We start from the raw sequence: 13,367 nt of genomic DNA, 5'->3' as shown, positions 1-13,367 counted from the left end.
AAGCCTTCTGTAAAGGAAAATTCCAGGCCCTGTTGGTTTCACTAGCAAATTCTACAAAATATTTAAGAATAAGGGGCGCCTGGGTGGCTCAGTGGGTTAAGCCGCTGCCTTCGGCTCAGGTCATGATCTCAGGGTCCTGGGATCGAGTCCCGCATTGGGCTCTCTGCTCGGCAGGGAGCCTGCTTCCCTCCCTCTCTCTCTCTGCCTGCCTCTCCATCTACTTGTGATTTCTCTCTGTCAAATAAATAAATAAAATCTTAAAAAAAAAAAAAAAAAAAAAAAAAAAGAATAAGATAGTACCACGGTGCCAGGATGGCTGTTGGTTGAGTGTCTACTCTTGATTTCAGCTCAGGTCATGATCTCAGGGTCGTGAGACTGAACCCCGCATTGGGCTCCGTGCTCGGTGCAGAGTCTGCTTGTCCCTCTCCCTCTGCCCCTCTCCCCCAAAATAAAATAAACTAAAATAAAACCAATTCTACATAAATTCTTCCAGAAAATAGAAAAGGGAATATATTTCAACACTTTACAAGGCCAGCATTATTATCCTGATATCATAGCCAAAGACAGTACAAGAAAACAAAACTATGGATGATGTTCCTCACGAAAACAAACATAAATATCCTTGACAAAATATTAGCAAACAGAATCGAGCAATATAAAAAGAAGGTGACTGTCTCCAAAGGAATATGAACAAACTTGGGGGTGATGTAAATGTTTTATATCTCCATTTTGAGTTGGTTTCATAACTAAACATCCTGTTAAAACTCACCAAATTTTGCACTTACAGCTGGTGAATTTCATTATATGCAAATTAAACCTCAGGAAAGATGATAACAACAACAAAAATCTGGCCATGTTAGGTCACAAAGGAAGTTTTTGAAATTCTGAAAAGTCTGTATCATAAAGATCACTTTCTTTAGCTAGAAATGAGTAACAAATAATTAAAAGAGCTATATGGTCTGAAAACTAAAAAACTCAACTGAAGACTCAATTACCTCATTATTCTCTCCTTTCCATTTCACTATGCTATCTAAGGAAATTCCACCTGTGATTACAGGTGACTCTGTGTACTCTCTGGCCTGTATAAAACGAGCTTAGCTGAGGAGAAAAAAAAAAATTCAACCAAGCTGACTGGTCTTATTTTAAATCTGTAAACTATTACCCTTGCATGAGCCCTTCAGGACACTGGGCAAATCTACTCAATTTCCCTTGTCTTTTCCACTTATTATTCCTTCTCCCAGACAGCCCTCTCGCCTCAAACCTTCAGTGTCTTCTCTTCCTTTATCATTCTCAGGTGCTGATCTTTCTTCTTATTTTAGGGAGAAAATAGAAGCAATCAGAAGAGAACTTCCAAAGCTCCAAATACTGTATCTGAACACATCTTGAATCATGAAGCAATATTCTCTGACTTCCTTCTTGTTATTATGGATTAAACTGCCATGCTCCTATCTAATGGCAACCTTCCAGGGATTACATCTCTTCTCTTCTCAAGGACACTGCTCCAACAACTCTTTCTCTCTCTCCTGAATTAGCTATTTTTTCCTTCTCTCTTTAATCATCTCTATTAACAAGGAAATATGATATCTTTCTTCTTAAACAGAAACAAAACAGCAATAACAAAAATGTACTGCTTGGCTTGCTCTATTATACTGAGCTACCACTCTATTTCTCTGATCTTCTTTCAAGTAAAATTCCTTCTTCATTCTTCCCCTTCACTCTCTCAAATCCAATCTAATCAGTTTGTCTGCATCACCCCACAAATGTGTTCTTGTAAAAGTCACCCATGATCTCACATTGTAAAATCCAATAATTAATTCGCAGTTCTAATCATTCTTGACCTATCAGAAAGCTTTGACACAGTTTAATACATTCTCTTCTCGATATACTTTTATTACTTGTCTACTGTAATGCAATCTTTGTTCTTCCCATATTTAATTCACTGCTTTTTCTCCATCTTCTTTGTTCTTCCTCATTTCTCTGACCTCTCAACATTAGCATTATCCAGACTCAGCTCCCAGACCTCTCTTCTATATACAGTCACTACATTAGTGTTTTTCAAATTTTTTCACTGTAACCAGGGTAAACACATACATACCAATAAAAAAATATTTTATATTGACACCCAAAGTGTACATAGTTACCCGTGTTTATTATTAATTTTTAAGTAGGCTCCATACCCAACACGGGGCTTGAACTCACAACCCAGAGATTAAGAGCACCGCCCCAACTGAACCAGCCAGGCACCCTTATGTAATGAACTTTCCTATTATGTTATTATGTTAAAATCCTGGACTCAAACCAATAAACTGTTTTTATAACTTAAAGATGAGTTATAGCTGTGAGTTTTAACTCACAGTTTGAAAAACACTGCCCTACAGGCTACCATATTTTCATGTCTAGTCTTACCTATTTCCTGAACTCTAGATTCATATAACTACCACTTATTCAATATTTATTTTTAAACATTTATGAAGTGTTTGCATTTAATGGGTCTGGATTCTTATGTTGAAGGTCTACCTCTCCTCTCCAAAAACTACTGTTTTGTAGTCTTTTCTGACACCTAATAGCAACTTCATTCTCCCAGTTGCTTATGCCAAATAACCTACAGCAATTACCTTCCCCTGAAGGGCAAGCCCTTGTCCTTTTCCCTTTTATTTATTCCTCCTGTATCCAGCTACATCTGCTGAGAAGATAAATCTGTGCCAGGATTTCACAATTTTTCACCGAATGGGTCCCCTAACTGTGAGGGTGGTAGGACTGAATCAAACTGTCCTCTAATTCAGCAAAGCTGTGGCTGGGCAAGTAGTCTTCACACTCCTGGCTACCTCTTCGAAACACTTTCTCAAAAGGTACTCAACCTGTTACCTTCGTGATTTACTCTCCCATTTCCTTCAGGGTTCTTCTACCACTTTAAGAGGTCTTCCGTGATAACCTTGTATCAATAACACCATGGGATTTCCTAATAGTTCTATTATCTAGGTTTTTTTTCTTTTCATAGTACTTGCCACCATCTATAACAGGGTCTATCTGCACCAACTAGAATGTAAGATCTATGGGAGCAAACACTTCATCTTCTTTTACCTCTGCTATACCCTAGCACTTAAAACACTGTCTGGCAGTGAAATATAAACAAATGTTTATTTTCAGTAGTAAGTACACAAATCACAGGTTGAATCTAATATGATGTATATTAGGAATCGCTACCCCTAACTGGGTTTCTTCTATACACCCTGTATTTTTTAAACAAGGGTTCTCAATCTTTTTCCAACATCCTATCTAAGAGGATAGAGTATAATCCTATCAGTATTGGTAGTGAATGTCAACAATCTGCATTATTCTAATATCAAGCTGAATCTCTTGGACCACAGTACCTTGGATGTCTTAAGGACAGTTTTCAATGTCCTATACACTTTGGTGCTCTGCCATCTGCTTAGCTGACTAATGTCTTACAAAAAATATTTATCAGCACCTGGTGGCTCAGATGGTTATACATCTAACTACATGATCCCTGGGTCCTGGGGTAGAGTTCCCCCATTGGGCTCTTGGTTCAGCAGGGAGTCTACTTCTCCCTCTTCCTCTGCCTCTCCCCCTGCTCATCCTCTGACAATCTCTCTGCCTCAAATGAATAAATAAAATCTTTAAAAAATACATATTTGTAACATCACCATTATCACAGTAATATGACTACTTTAAAAATCTTATTTATGAGTCTTTATCATCTACTAGGTGGTTTAGGTAGATTAGTTCACTGAATCATTATAAAAATTATTTCTTCCTTTTTTCCCTCTTTTCACACAGAGAAAATGGACTCAGAAGTTAAGTAACTTTCCTAAGATCATAAATGTAGTAAGTCAGAAGAACAAGAATTTAAAGCATGGTATATCCTATATCAAGCCTCATGCTCATAATTGCTATAAGGCCCTGCTATCATGTTTCACTTGGGAAATTTTTTAAAGAGTGATGTGCAAGAGAAAATCTGCATTTCTTTAAAGAACTAAATAAGGAGAGCTATGGTGCCTCACTTTTTACTTTGATCTCCAAGAAGCAAACATTCAGTACAAATACAGAAGTGATTAAGTCCTTCAGCCCATAATATTTCTTGGGTCTTCCCCTTCTGATTTATGTTTAACCTAATTCCTTATGTATTTCCTGTATACCTTAACATCCTCCTCCTTTAAAGTGCCCATATCCACGGGGATTGTTATACTGGAACAGCTGAAGTATTATAAAAAAGCAGCAAAGAAAATCAGAATTTAACTGTTCCAATATAAGACCCCAATCAGGCATAAGCATTTATTTTTTTAAAGATTTACTTATTTATTTGAGAGAATGAGAGAGAGAGAGAAAGAAAGAAGAGTTTAAAAGAATACCTCTGGGCACAGCAGCTAACGGTATCTATAGTTAACATTATAGTAATTTCTCTGGGAGGAGATAAGCAAAGAGAATATATAGAAGACTAAGCACTTTCTCTCTCATTTCCTACCATATTCCCCACCTTCAGGGGAGGTGAAACTCCATTATAAGATATTATTCACAAGGCAACAAATTTATAAAGACTTTTTATGGCATTCTAAAAAGTTTCTTTTTTTTTTTTTAAAGGATCTATTAATTTCTTTGAGAGAGAGCACGAGAGAGAGAGAGCACAAGCAGGGGGAGAGGGAGACAGAGAAGAAGACTTCCTGTTGGGCAGGGGACCCGATATGGGGCTAGATCCCAAGACTCTGGGATCATGACCTGAGCTGAAGGCAGATGCTCAACCAACTATGCCACCAAGACGTCCCTGAAAAGTTTCTAATTACTATCCCATATTAAGAAAAATGCTTTTCTTTTTTTGCTCATAGAAGTTTTATTAATAAAAGCCAAATCTGGAAACCCAACTTTTTATCAACAGGCGATGAACAAAGGTTTGTCCGTACAATAGAACACTACTCAGCAGAGAGATACCCAAACACATAACTACTTGGTTGAGTAGAAAAATGCTTTTCTTAAAGAAAAATTCACAGAATAATCCATTTAAAAGGCAAATGCAGTTGATAGCAGTAGCTGACAATTTAAAGATAAGCTATGTAATAACAATTTTAAAAAATAAAGTGCAGGGGTATCTGGGTGGCTTGATCAGTGGAGCATTAACTCTAGGGTCTTGAGTTCGAGCCTCATGTTGGGTATAGAGACTACTAAAATAGTTAAACTTAAAAAAAAAGTGCATTACTATCAATAAAATCTATGTGTTTTTTTTTTTTAAGATTTTATTTATTTATTTGATAGAGATCACAAGTATGCAGAAAGGCAGGCAGAGAGAGAGGAGAAAGCAGGTTCCCCGCCGAGCAGAGAGCATGATGCTGGGCTTAATCCCACCACCCTGGGATCATGACCTGAGCCGAAGGCAGAGGCTTTAACCCACTGAGCCACCCAGGCGCCCCTAAAATCTATTTTTTTTAAAGGCCTAAAGGGAATATAAACCATAATAACCTGCCAAAGTATAAACTTACCTTAGCTACTTCTTCTTCTAATCGTTCTTGGTACTGTTTTTCCAGCAACTTAACCATATTTGTTTCCTGTTTCACTCCAAAATCACCAGAAAACTAAATTAAAGAGCAAAATATAACATACTTGTTTATACTAATCACACATCACTTATTTTTAAACTTCTATCCTCAAATATCCTCAAAAGATCAATGTTTCTTAGAAAACTTCTGTAAAGTTCCAATAAGTATGTTTTAGTTCTGTTCTTATTTAAAAATAATAATTCTGGTGAATAATTCTAGTGTATAATTCTACTAAATAATGCACTTACAAAAAATGTACTTAATACACCAAACTTAATGATGCTAAGTGAGAAATATATTTATATATTCTAATTACCAATACACAGTTCTACAGTGCAATAAAGACACTTCATAAATATAATTAAGAAGTTTTTAATTTTAAGAATGTTAATAGTGGCTATCTTTGCTTATGAAATTATAAGCAATTTTTATCTTCCTAATATTTATTAATACTGTCCAATTCTCTGCAAATACAAATTATCTTTTCAACTAGAAAAAACACAAAGTTAAAAAATATAGAAACATATTCTCAGCATCAAAGCTATTTATTAATTATCTGAATACTCCATAGAGGATGAGTATAGAAGAATCAAGATATGTAGACATCTCTCCTCTCTATCCAAAACAAGAGAATGCAATAATCTTTGTTTTCTATAGGAGTTAAGAATCAAAAATCTACTGAAGTAAAATAAGGGTTTTGCAGCTGCAAGTTTCAGAAAAGTGGCTACGAAATGGGAGTATATAAAATGTTGAGGATAGGCAGAATGTGCAGGCCTATACTGTAAAAGATGAGGGGCTTTTATATATCAGATGGCCTGTGCTGAAGGAAGCCTTGTCTATTGTTCCAGCCATATCTTTTGGGAATTTTGAGGATTCCTAAATACTATTCTAGACGTGAACTGATTCAACTTCCTATGGTGGCAAGAAAAGCTGTTGCAAGGGCATTGAAACTAATTTGTTAATACAGCTAATGTTATACAAAACAAGACAAATTTTAAGTTAGAAAATTTTTAGAGAGAAAAAACTCTCAATTTTAACTGTGTTAGTCCTATGCTACGAAAATACATTAAATTTCTTTATTTATGTATTATTCTGGGTCTTTTATATAAGACTTTATATATTATGCTTACCTCTCAGCAAATATGAGATTGGATAATTACTGCAGATATAAAAATGACAGTAAGAAAAATAATATCAGTGCACACAATTTAAAGATACAATACCTCTATTGTACCATCAGTGTTCTGGTTTAGACAACTTCCAGGATATACTGTTTTCTGGACATCAGATTCAGTTATTACCATCGAATCAATGGAGAAACTAAACAAAAAAGAGAGTGAAGGAATTAGAATTGTGAGTTTTACGGTCAGTTCAAAATTACAGCATGCATAAAATGTGTACTAGGGCAGGGGCAAAAAAGATGACAGATCAAGAGTTACAGGTATTGTGACTTAAATAGTATTTTTGGCTAATTTTTCCATTTAAAACTAAAGTAACACAACTGAATGAGAGAATATTTCAACAGATCACCATTGAATTTTATGCCATTTTAGAACGTGTACTAAAAATATATGATGTAGAGCTATTTACAGGTACAGACAGACATTTTTAAAAAGTTTTATTACCAAGTAAAAAAGTCTATAAAATCTCATTTTTTATTAAAAAAATCATTTACACACACACAGAAAAAAACATCTGGATGAATACATGTCAAAAGTAACAATGATTAACTCTAGCAGATCTGGGGAGCAGAGACAAGAAAAGGAAGATTTTTAATTTATACAGACACTTCCAGATATTTTTTGTTTTTAATCTATTCATTTATTTTTTGGTGTTCATGTCTTTATTCTATATTGTTTTACAGGTATTATTTTATAAAAAAGTGATTTTTTTTCCTTATAATGTTGAACTTGGGTCATAAAAACAAGGTATATTTAATATTTAGTGGGAAAAAGAACAAAGGAGCTAATTATAATTTTTTCTGACTAATACAATTTCTCACTTCTATTTTCATATGCACCCATGCTGCCTTCTTTATTCCAACCCCCTCCTGCCCAGCTTCTCCTTTCTCTCTCCTATCCTCTTCTTTCATTCTGTCCCAAATTGGCCAGATACAAGTTATCATCAACTCATTTCATAACTTATATAACTAACCCCTATTGACAGACATTTGGTTGTCTCCAAATGTTCACTATTACAAATAATGCTACAACATAAATCCTCGTAAGTATGTCTTGCACACATTTGTGGATTTTCTGTATGATAAATCTTACAAATAAGATTAAAATATTTAATATTTAAAATTTCAACATAATGCCATATTCCAAAGAGTTATATTAATTTTAACCCATAACAGTGTTATTTAAGTATTTACCCAAAACTTCAGCAACACAGAGTCTTAAGAGTTTTGAACTTTGTTAGAACATGATGGTTTTATTTTTGAGATTATATATCCTTCAACTTCTATTGGCCTGTAGGTTTCCTCTGCTGTGAACTGCCTATTCGCGTTCTAGATTCATGTTAAATGACTGTAAAAACTCATCTCCCTTTTGTTTCTTCTCTGCCCTTCCCTGGTTCTTGTCTATCTCACAATTTTGTCTGTTTCCTCATTTCTTCTTGTATACAACTATTCTGATCCTTGGTTCCATGTTTTGATTCCTTTCTCATAGCTTAGAAAACCCTCCTGATTATTTATGGTTATTAAGATCCAAACTCTAATAAAAAATGGTACTTTGTTCACAATGACTCCATTTTATACCTTTACAACATTTGAAAGTATTTATCCCAAATTCAAAAAAACTAGCTAAAACCAAACTCACTGCTCTCCTCTTATAATTAAGGTACTACTCCACACTGTCCTTACTTCTCTATTTATATTAACATACCACTGTTTTCCATGTTCTCTAGTTCAAACAACACAAGGTCATCTTTATTTTTCCCCTTCACTTTGTTCTCAACATTCCTTCTAATCCATTATTTGATATTCATCCCTTCATTTCCATTTCCCCTAGAACAACTCCAATAGACAATTATTACAAAAATGTGCAGTGGAAGATGTCACACAAACACGGGTTTAAATTCCAGCACTCTGGTTCTATCACCATGTTACATGCCTTAACCTACTACTTCTTAAAAACTGTTTTGTAGTAAGTCTTTTTCAATGATTAGACTGAAGTCCCTTGAGGGAAAAAAGCCACTTTATATAGATCTAAAGCTTCCTCCATGAACCTAGCCAAGCTTGTTCCAATCATTATTTCATTTAATCCTCACAATCTTAATGGTACTTATATTGTCCCTAATATTATTACCTAAATATGTTAAAACAATCTGCCCAAGATCATATAGCCAGTAAAAAGTTAAATCAGGTGTCAAATGCAGATTTGACTCTAAAGCCAAAAGTCATTCCATGAGGCTCTGGCATACCTGTAAGAGGCTTTAGTAGGCCAGCTCCAAATATATGTTAAATGAATGATTCAATTATTTTTTACATATTTTTTAAACTAGTTCAAATCTATCTTAGAAGAACAGCATGCTCCTTATTCACATACTCTTTATTCAAAAGTATCTTAATTGTATCCAAAAATGTGATGACATTTACAAGAAATAACTTTGATTCATCACTGCTAGTAGGAGTGAGCATGGGTCAGTAAACCTCTTTTTTGGGGGGGGGGTGGGAGAAGACTAATGGTCTTAGTTTAAAGGTACTGTCAACACACTTCCACTGAACATTACAGAAACCTCTAAGAGAGGGTGGTTAACTGGTAAAAGCTCAAATTCAATAACTGCAAAGTAAGTCTTCATTTCCAGAAAACTCCCTTTTCTTCATGTTTTAGAGAGAAAGCATCACTAATTAAAGGAAGGTTACTTGAAACATTGTAGTTGATTATTAGTGACTTCCTGCTATTTACTTACTTTCTTCCATATCAGAAAACTCAGTCGTAGTTTTGAAATGTCAATCCATAAACTATCTGCATCAGAATTATCTTGTTACAAATACAAATGTCCAGGGTCCATCTCAAAGCTACTGAGTCTGACTCTCCAAATGTATAATCCAGTAATCTAATTTTAAGTATTCAAAAACCTCCACTGTTTTTGATGCATGGCCAAGTTTAAGAACCACCGATCTCAAATAAGATGTAAGCTTTATAAGGCTATGCCAAGACTGATGGATAATTCCAAAGCCTATATACTGGCACTGAGTAAAAGAAGGAAAAACGGACTGCTTCCAAACAAGTGTGGAATTCAGTATTTTGTCTCAAAGAAAAAAAAAATGTTGGGCTTGAGATTCCATTAATAAGCGCCTATGAAGATATCAGGCCTAGAACAGCAGAGCCAGCCAAAGTTAGATGAAGTCTCTGAGCACTTTATAGAGATAGTTTAAACATTAAAGCATACTTCCTAACTAAGTTATGAGCTGTTCTCTCATTCATTTAACAAATATTTATCAAGCACCTACCACATGGAGGGAATTATTATAAGGTTTGGAATACATCAACTCGGACAAAACCCCCACCTTTACAAAGCCTGAAGTCTTTCATAAAAGGCAGAAAATAAAGCAAACAAAACAAAGTCCCCTACAAATATAAATAGACTTGTTTTTTTTAAATTTTATACATACACAGCTTTACATACATGTAACAGGCAATATTAAGTAGTAGGGAAAAAATTAAGCAGGAAATTAGTGTACAGAGTTCTAAACAGCAATTTTAACTTAAACGGGGTGATCAGGATAGGCCTCATGAGAACATGAGATCTGCAAAAAGACCCAAAGAAGGTAAGCATGTTGGGGAAAGAGAATTCTGGGTAGAAGAAACAATAATGAGAAGTCCCTGAAGCAGGAGCATACCGATGGTCTGAGGATCTCAAGGAAAATGTGTGGTGTGACAATAAAGACAGGCAAGGAGATAAGTCCAAGTGGTAACAAGGAACCATCAGGTAGGACTGAGTAAGGCATTGTTAGGAAAGAAGAGTATGGGACTAAAATGATCGGTCTTAAATTTAAAAGCAAATTCTTACATTTTAAATGCAAAGTTGTAGAAATGTGTTGAGAACAGACATTAGGAAAGAGGGTAGAAACAGGGAGATGAGTTGTTGTAGTAACCCAGGTAAGAGATGATGATGGCAGGGAGCTAGTGAGAAATAGTCCAGTTAGATGTATTTTGGAGGCAGAGATAATAGGATTTCTTGAAAGATTAGAAGGAAAAGGAGAGAAAGAAGAGTCACCTTAGATGGAGATGGCTACAGAAGGAGCAAATTTCCAGGGGAAGATCCAGAGTTCTATTTTGGACATAGTCAATTTGAGTATTAGACAACTAGGTGGAGAAAGTCCAGCCATGACTGAAATGATCTTATCTTATATGGTATATAAGTATATATATGGTATGCCCCACATCAAAGTAGCAAAGACCAGGCATAGGATAAGTAATACAAGCACACTCTGATTTAATCCAGCAGATTAACAACAACCACCATCTTTATAAGATAAAGGTGTAAGTAAAATCTCTATAATAGAATATCTTTGGTTTATAACAATACTTACTTCAGACATTTCAAAGTATTATCTCCTGTTCTTATTTCTTGATTATGTGGCATCCCATCTCTTTCAAGGAACTTTGGTTAAGTTACATTTGCTACTGAAAAACAACTATGCTATGATTGTTACTAAGCTATAAATACTGCTGAATGAGACTGTAAACGGATGAGTACCTTGGCTGAACTGTGGATACAGTAACAGCTTGAAGCCTTTCCTGCAAACAATGGATCTCTGCTCCATAATTTTCTTCTGTTTCTTTCAACTGTTGCTGCAAAGAGAATATGAGGTTTTCTAATTCTTGAACTTGTCCTTCAAGTTGTTTAATGTTTTCATAATCTTGCAGAGTAGAAAACTTGCTTTTACAACTGACATCTAAGTTATAGGAAGAGAAGAAAATACACATTTCAAAACAAATTTCTTACTGAAGTAGCACACTTTTTTTTTGTTTACAGAGATTATTCATTCTTTGAAAAAATAATGCTTTCTTAGTAGTAAAGAATTTCACTTAGACTCATTTTGACTGATGAAAAAAAAAATGAATAGTGTAATTCAAGATCATTTCTTCTAACTTCATGTCTGCAGTACCCCTAAATCTATCAATATCATGTCTTTAAATTGAAAACAATTAAGAATCACAGAACAAGTAAGTGAGACATTAGAAAGGAATAGTCCAAACCCTCCATTTTGAGAATGAGAAAACTAAAAGCAGAGTGATTGTAATGAAATGCCAAGACAATTTGAGGTTGACTCAAATTTTAAAGTAAAAAATCAAATGACAAAATATTTGGTATAAAAATACTACACCATGGTATATAATCAAAATTTACCAATGTCTTGCAAACTGGTCATCTGAGAACTTTCCTCTTTTGGTAGGTTTCCTTCTGCAAATTTAAGTTTGACAACATCTGTCTCCTGTCCCTGAATCTATTGAAATTAACAGAAGAGGAGTGACATAAATATATGATTCAGCATTTTGAAAACTATATTAAAGCAGCTTTACACTACAAATGTTATTGAGAATCACTTAGAATTTTAACACTCTGACACAAACATTTTCCCTTCCAACTTATTTTTTGCTTTCTTCTGACAATGACTCATATTCCCTTCACAGCACTGCAATTAGTAAGTATATTGTTTGGTCATACCCAGAAAGAAGTCCATTTTAATATAAAAACAGAAACTGCACAGAATTTTGGTATAAAGTTCAGGTAATATTTATAATATGACTTGGTCTTTGGAATTTCAACTCATACATAGTAAATTTTATGTTTATCAATACCTGATAGTATAACTTTATGAATCTAATCTATATACCTCTAGGTAACTGACAACTGATATGCAGTTCTTCACATAAAAGTAAGGAAAATAATGAAAACAGATAAATATCACATTGTTTCCTTACTTTAAAATTAGGCAGCAATTTGTCAGATGCATATGTGTACTAATTTAGTTATTCATCAAATACTCAATAATTATCTACTACAGGACTAGCACTGTGACACAGATATACCATATCTGCCCTTACAGAATTTATCAACTAGCGAGGGAAGAAAATTAAACAATTAGAGGAGCAACAGAGGCTCAGTTCGTTAAATGTCTGACTTTTACTTTCAGCTCAGGTCATGATCTCAGGATCAAGAGATGAAGCACTCCTTCAGTCTATGTACTGCTTATGGGGCCTGCTTGGGTTTTTCTCTCTCTCTCTCTGCCCCTGGCCCCCATCATCCCTCTCTTAAAAAAAAAAAAAAAATTAGTGAAGCACTAAACTATAATCAACGTTAAGGGCAATAACAGAAAGACTGTGTAATTATGGAGTAAGTCAAACTTAACTTGGGTCTCAATCATTTTGGGTCATGATTAGGAAAGACTATAAGGAAGAAAAAGTAAGCATTTGTGAAAGAATGGCCTATCACATAACTACTGAAGACAATAATCTTGTTGAGAGGGGTTTAATTTGGGAAAGGATGGAGGAAGATCGCTAGATAAGTAAGAACGATCTAGACTACAAAGCACTTCAAAAGGGGAAAGAGTCTGAACTTGCTATACTAGATGAACAAAAGACACCACAAAAAGCAGGTGAGTAATAGGATAAAAGGTATTTCCGTGCAAGCTGCTGCAGCCACTCCAGAAAACAGTATGAAGGTTCCTTAGGAAGTTGAAAATTGAGCTACCCTACAACCTAGCAATTGCATTACTGGGCGTTTACCCTAAAAATACAAATGTAGATCCGAAGGGGCATGTGCATCCAAATGTTGATAGCAGCACTGTCCACAATAGCCAAACTACAG

General features: G+C 34.8%; 1 protein-coding gene across 7 annotated transcripts in view; it reads right to left on the bottom strand.

Annotated features, from left to right (window-relative positions):
• Nucleotides 1-13,367, bottom strand: part of AKAP9 (A-kinase anchoring protein 9) — a 194,641-nt gene that overhangs the window by 83,205 nt on the left and 98,069 nt on the right. For all 7 annotated transcript variants that reach the window (XM_013047838.2, XM_013047840.2, XM_013047842.2 and 4 more), the window contains 4 exons: nucleotides 11,907-12,003; nucleotides 11,253-11,451; nucleotides 6,770-6,866; nucleotides 5,490-5,582 (listed from right to left, as the gene is read on the bottom strand). In XM_013047838.2, the coding sequence (XP_012903292.1) occupies nucleotides 5,490-5,582; nucleotides 6,770-6,866; nucleotides 11,253-11,451; nucleotides 11,907-12,003 (486 nt within the window). The remainder of the gene's footprint in view (nucleotides 1-5,489; nucleotides 5,583-6,769; nucleotides 6,867-11,252; nucleotides 11,452-11,906; nucleotides 12,004-13,367) is intronic.

This window comes from Mustela putorius, unplaced genomic scaffold (assembly GCF_011764305.1).
Source record: "Mustela putorius furo isolate JIRA1106 unplaced genomic scaffold, ASM1176430v1.1 tig00003845_pilon_pilon_pilon, whole genome shotgun sequence".
In the NCBI taxonomy this organism is placed as follows: Eukaryota; Metazoa; Chordata; class Mammalia; order Carnivora; family Mustelidae; genus Mustela; species Mustela putorius.
This window is presented reverse-complemented; position numbering and strand designations above follow the sequence as displayed.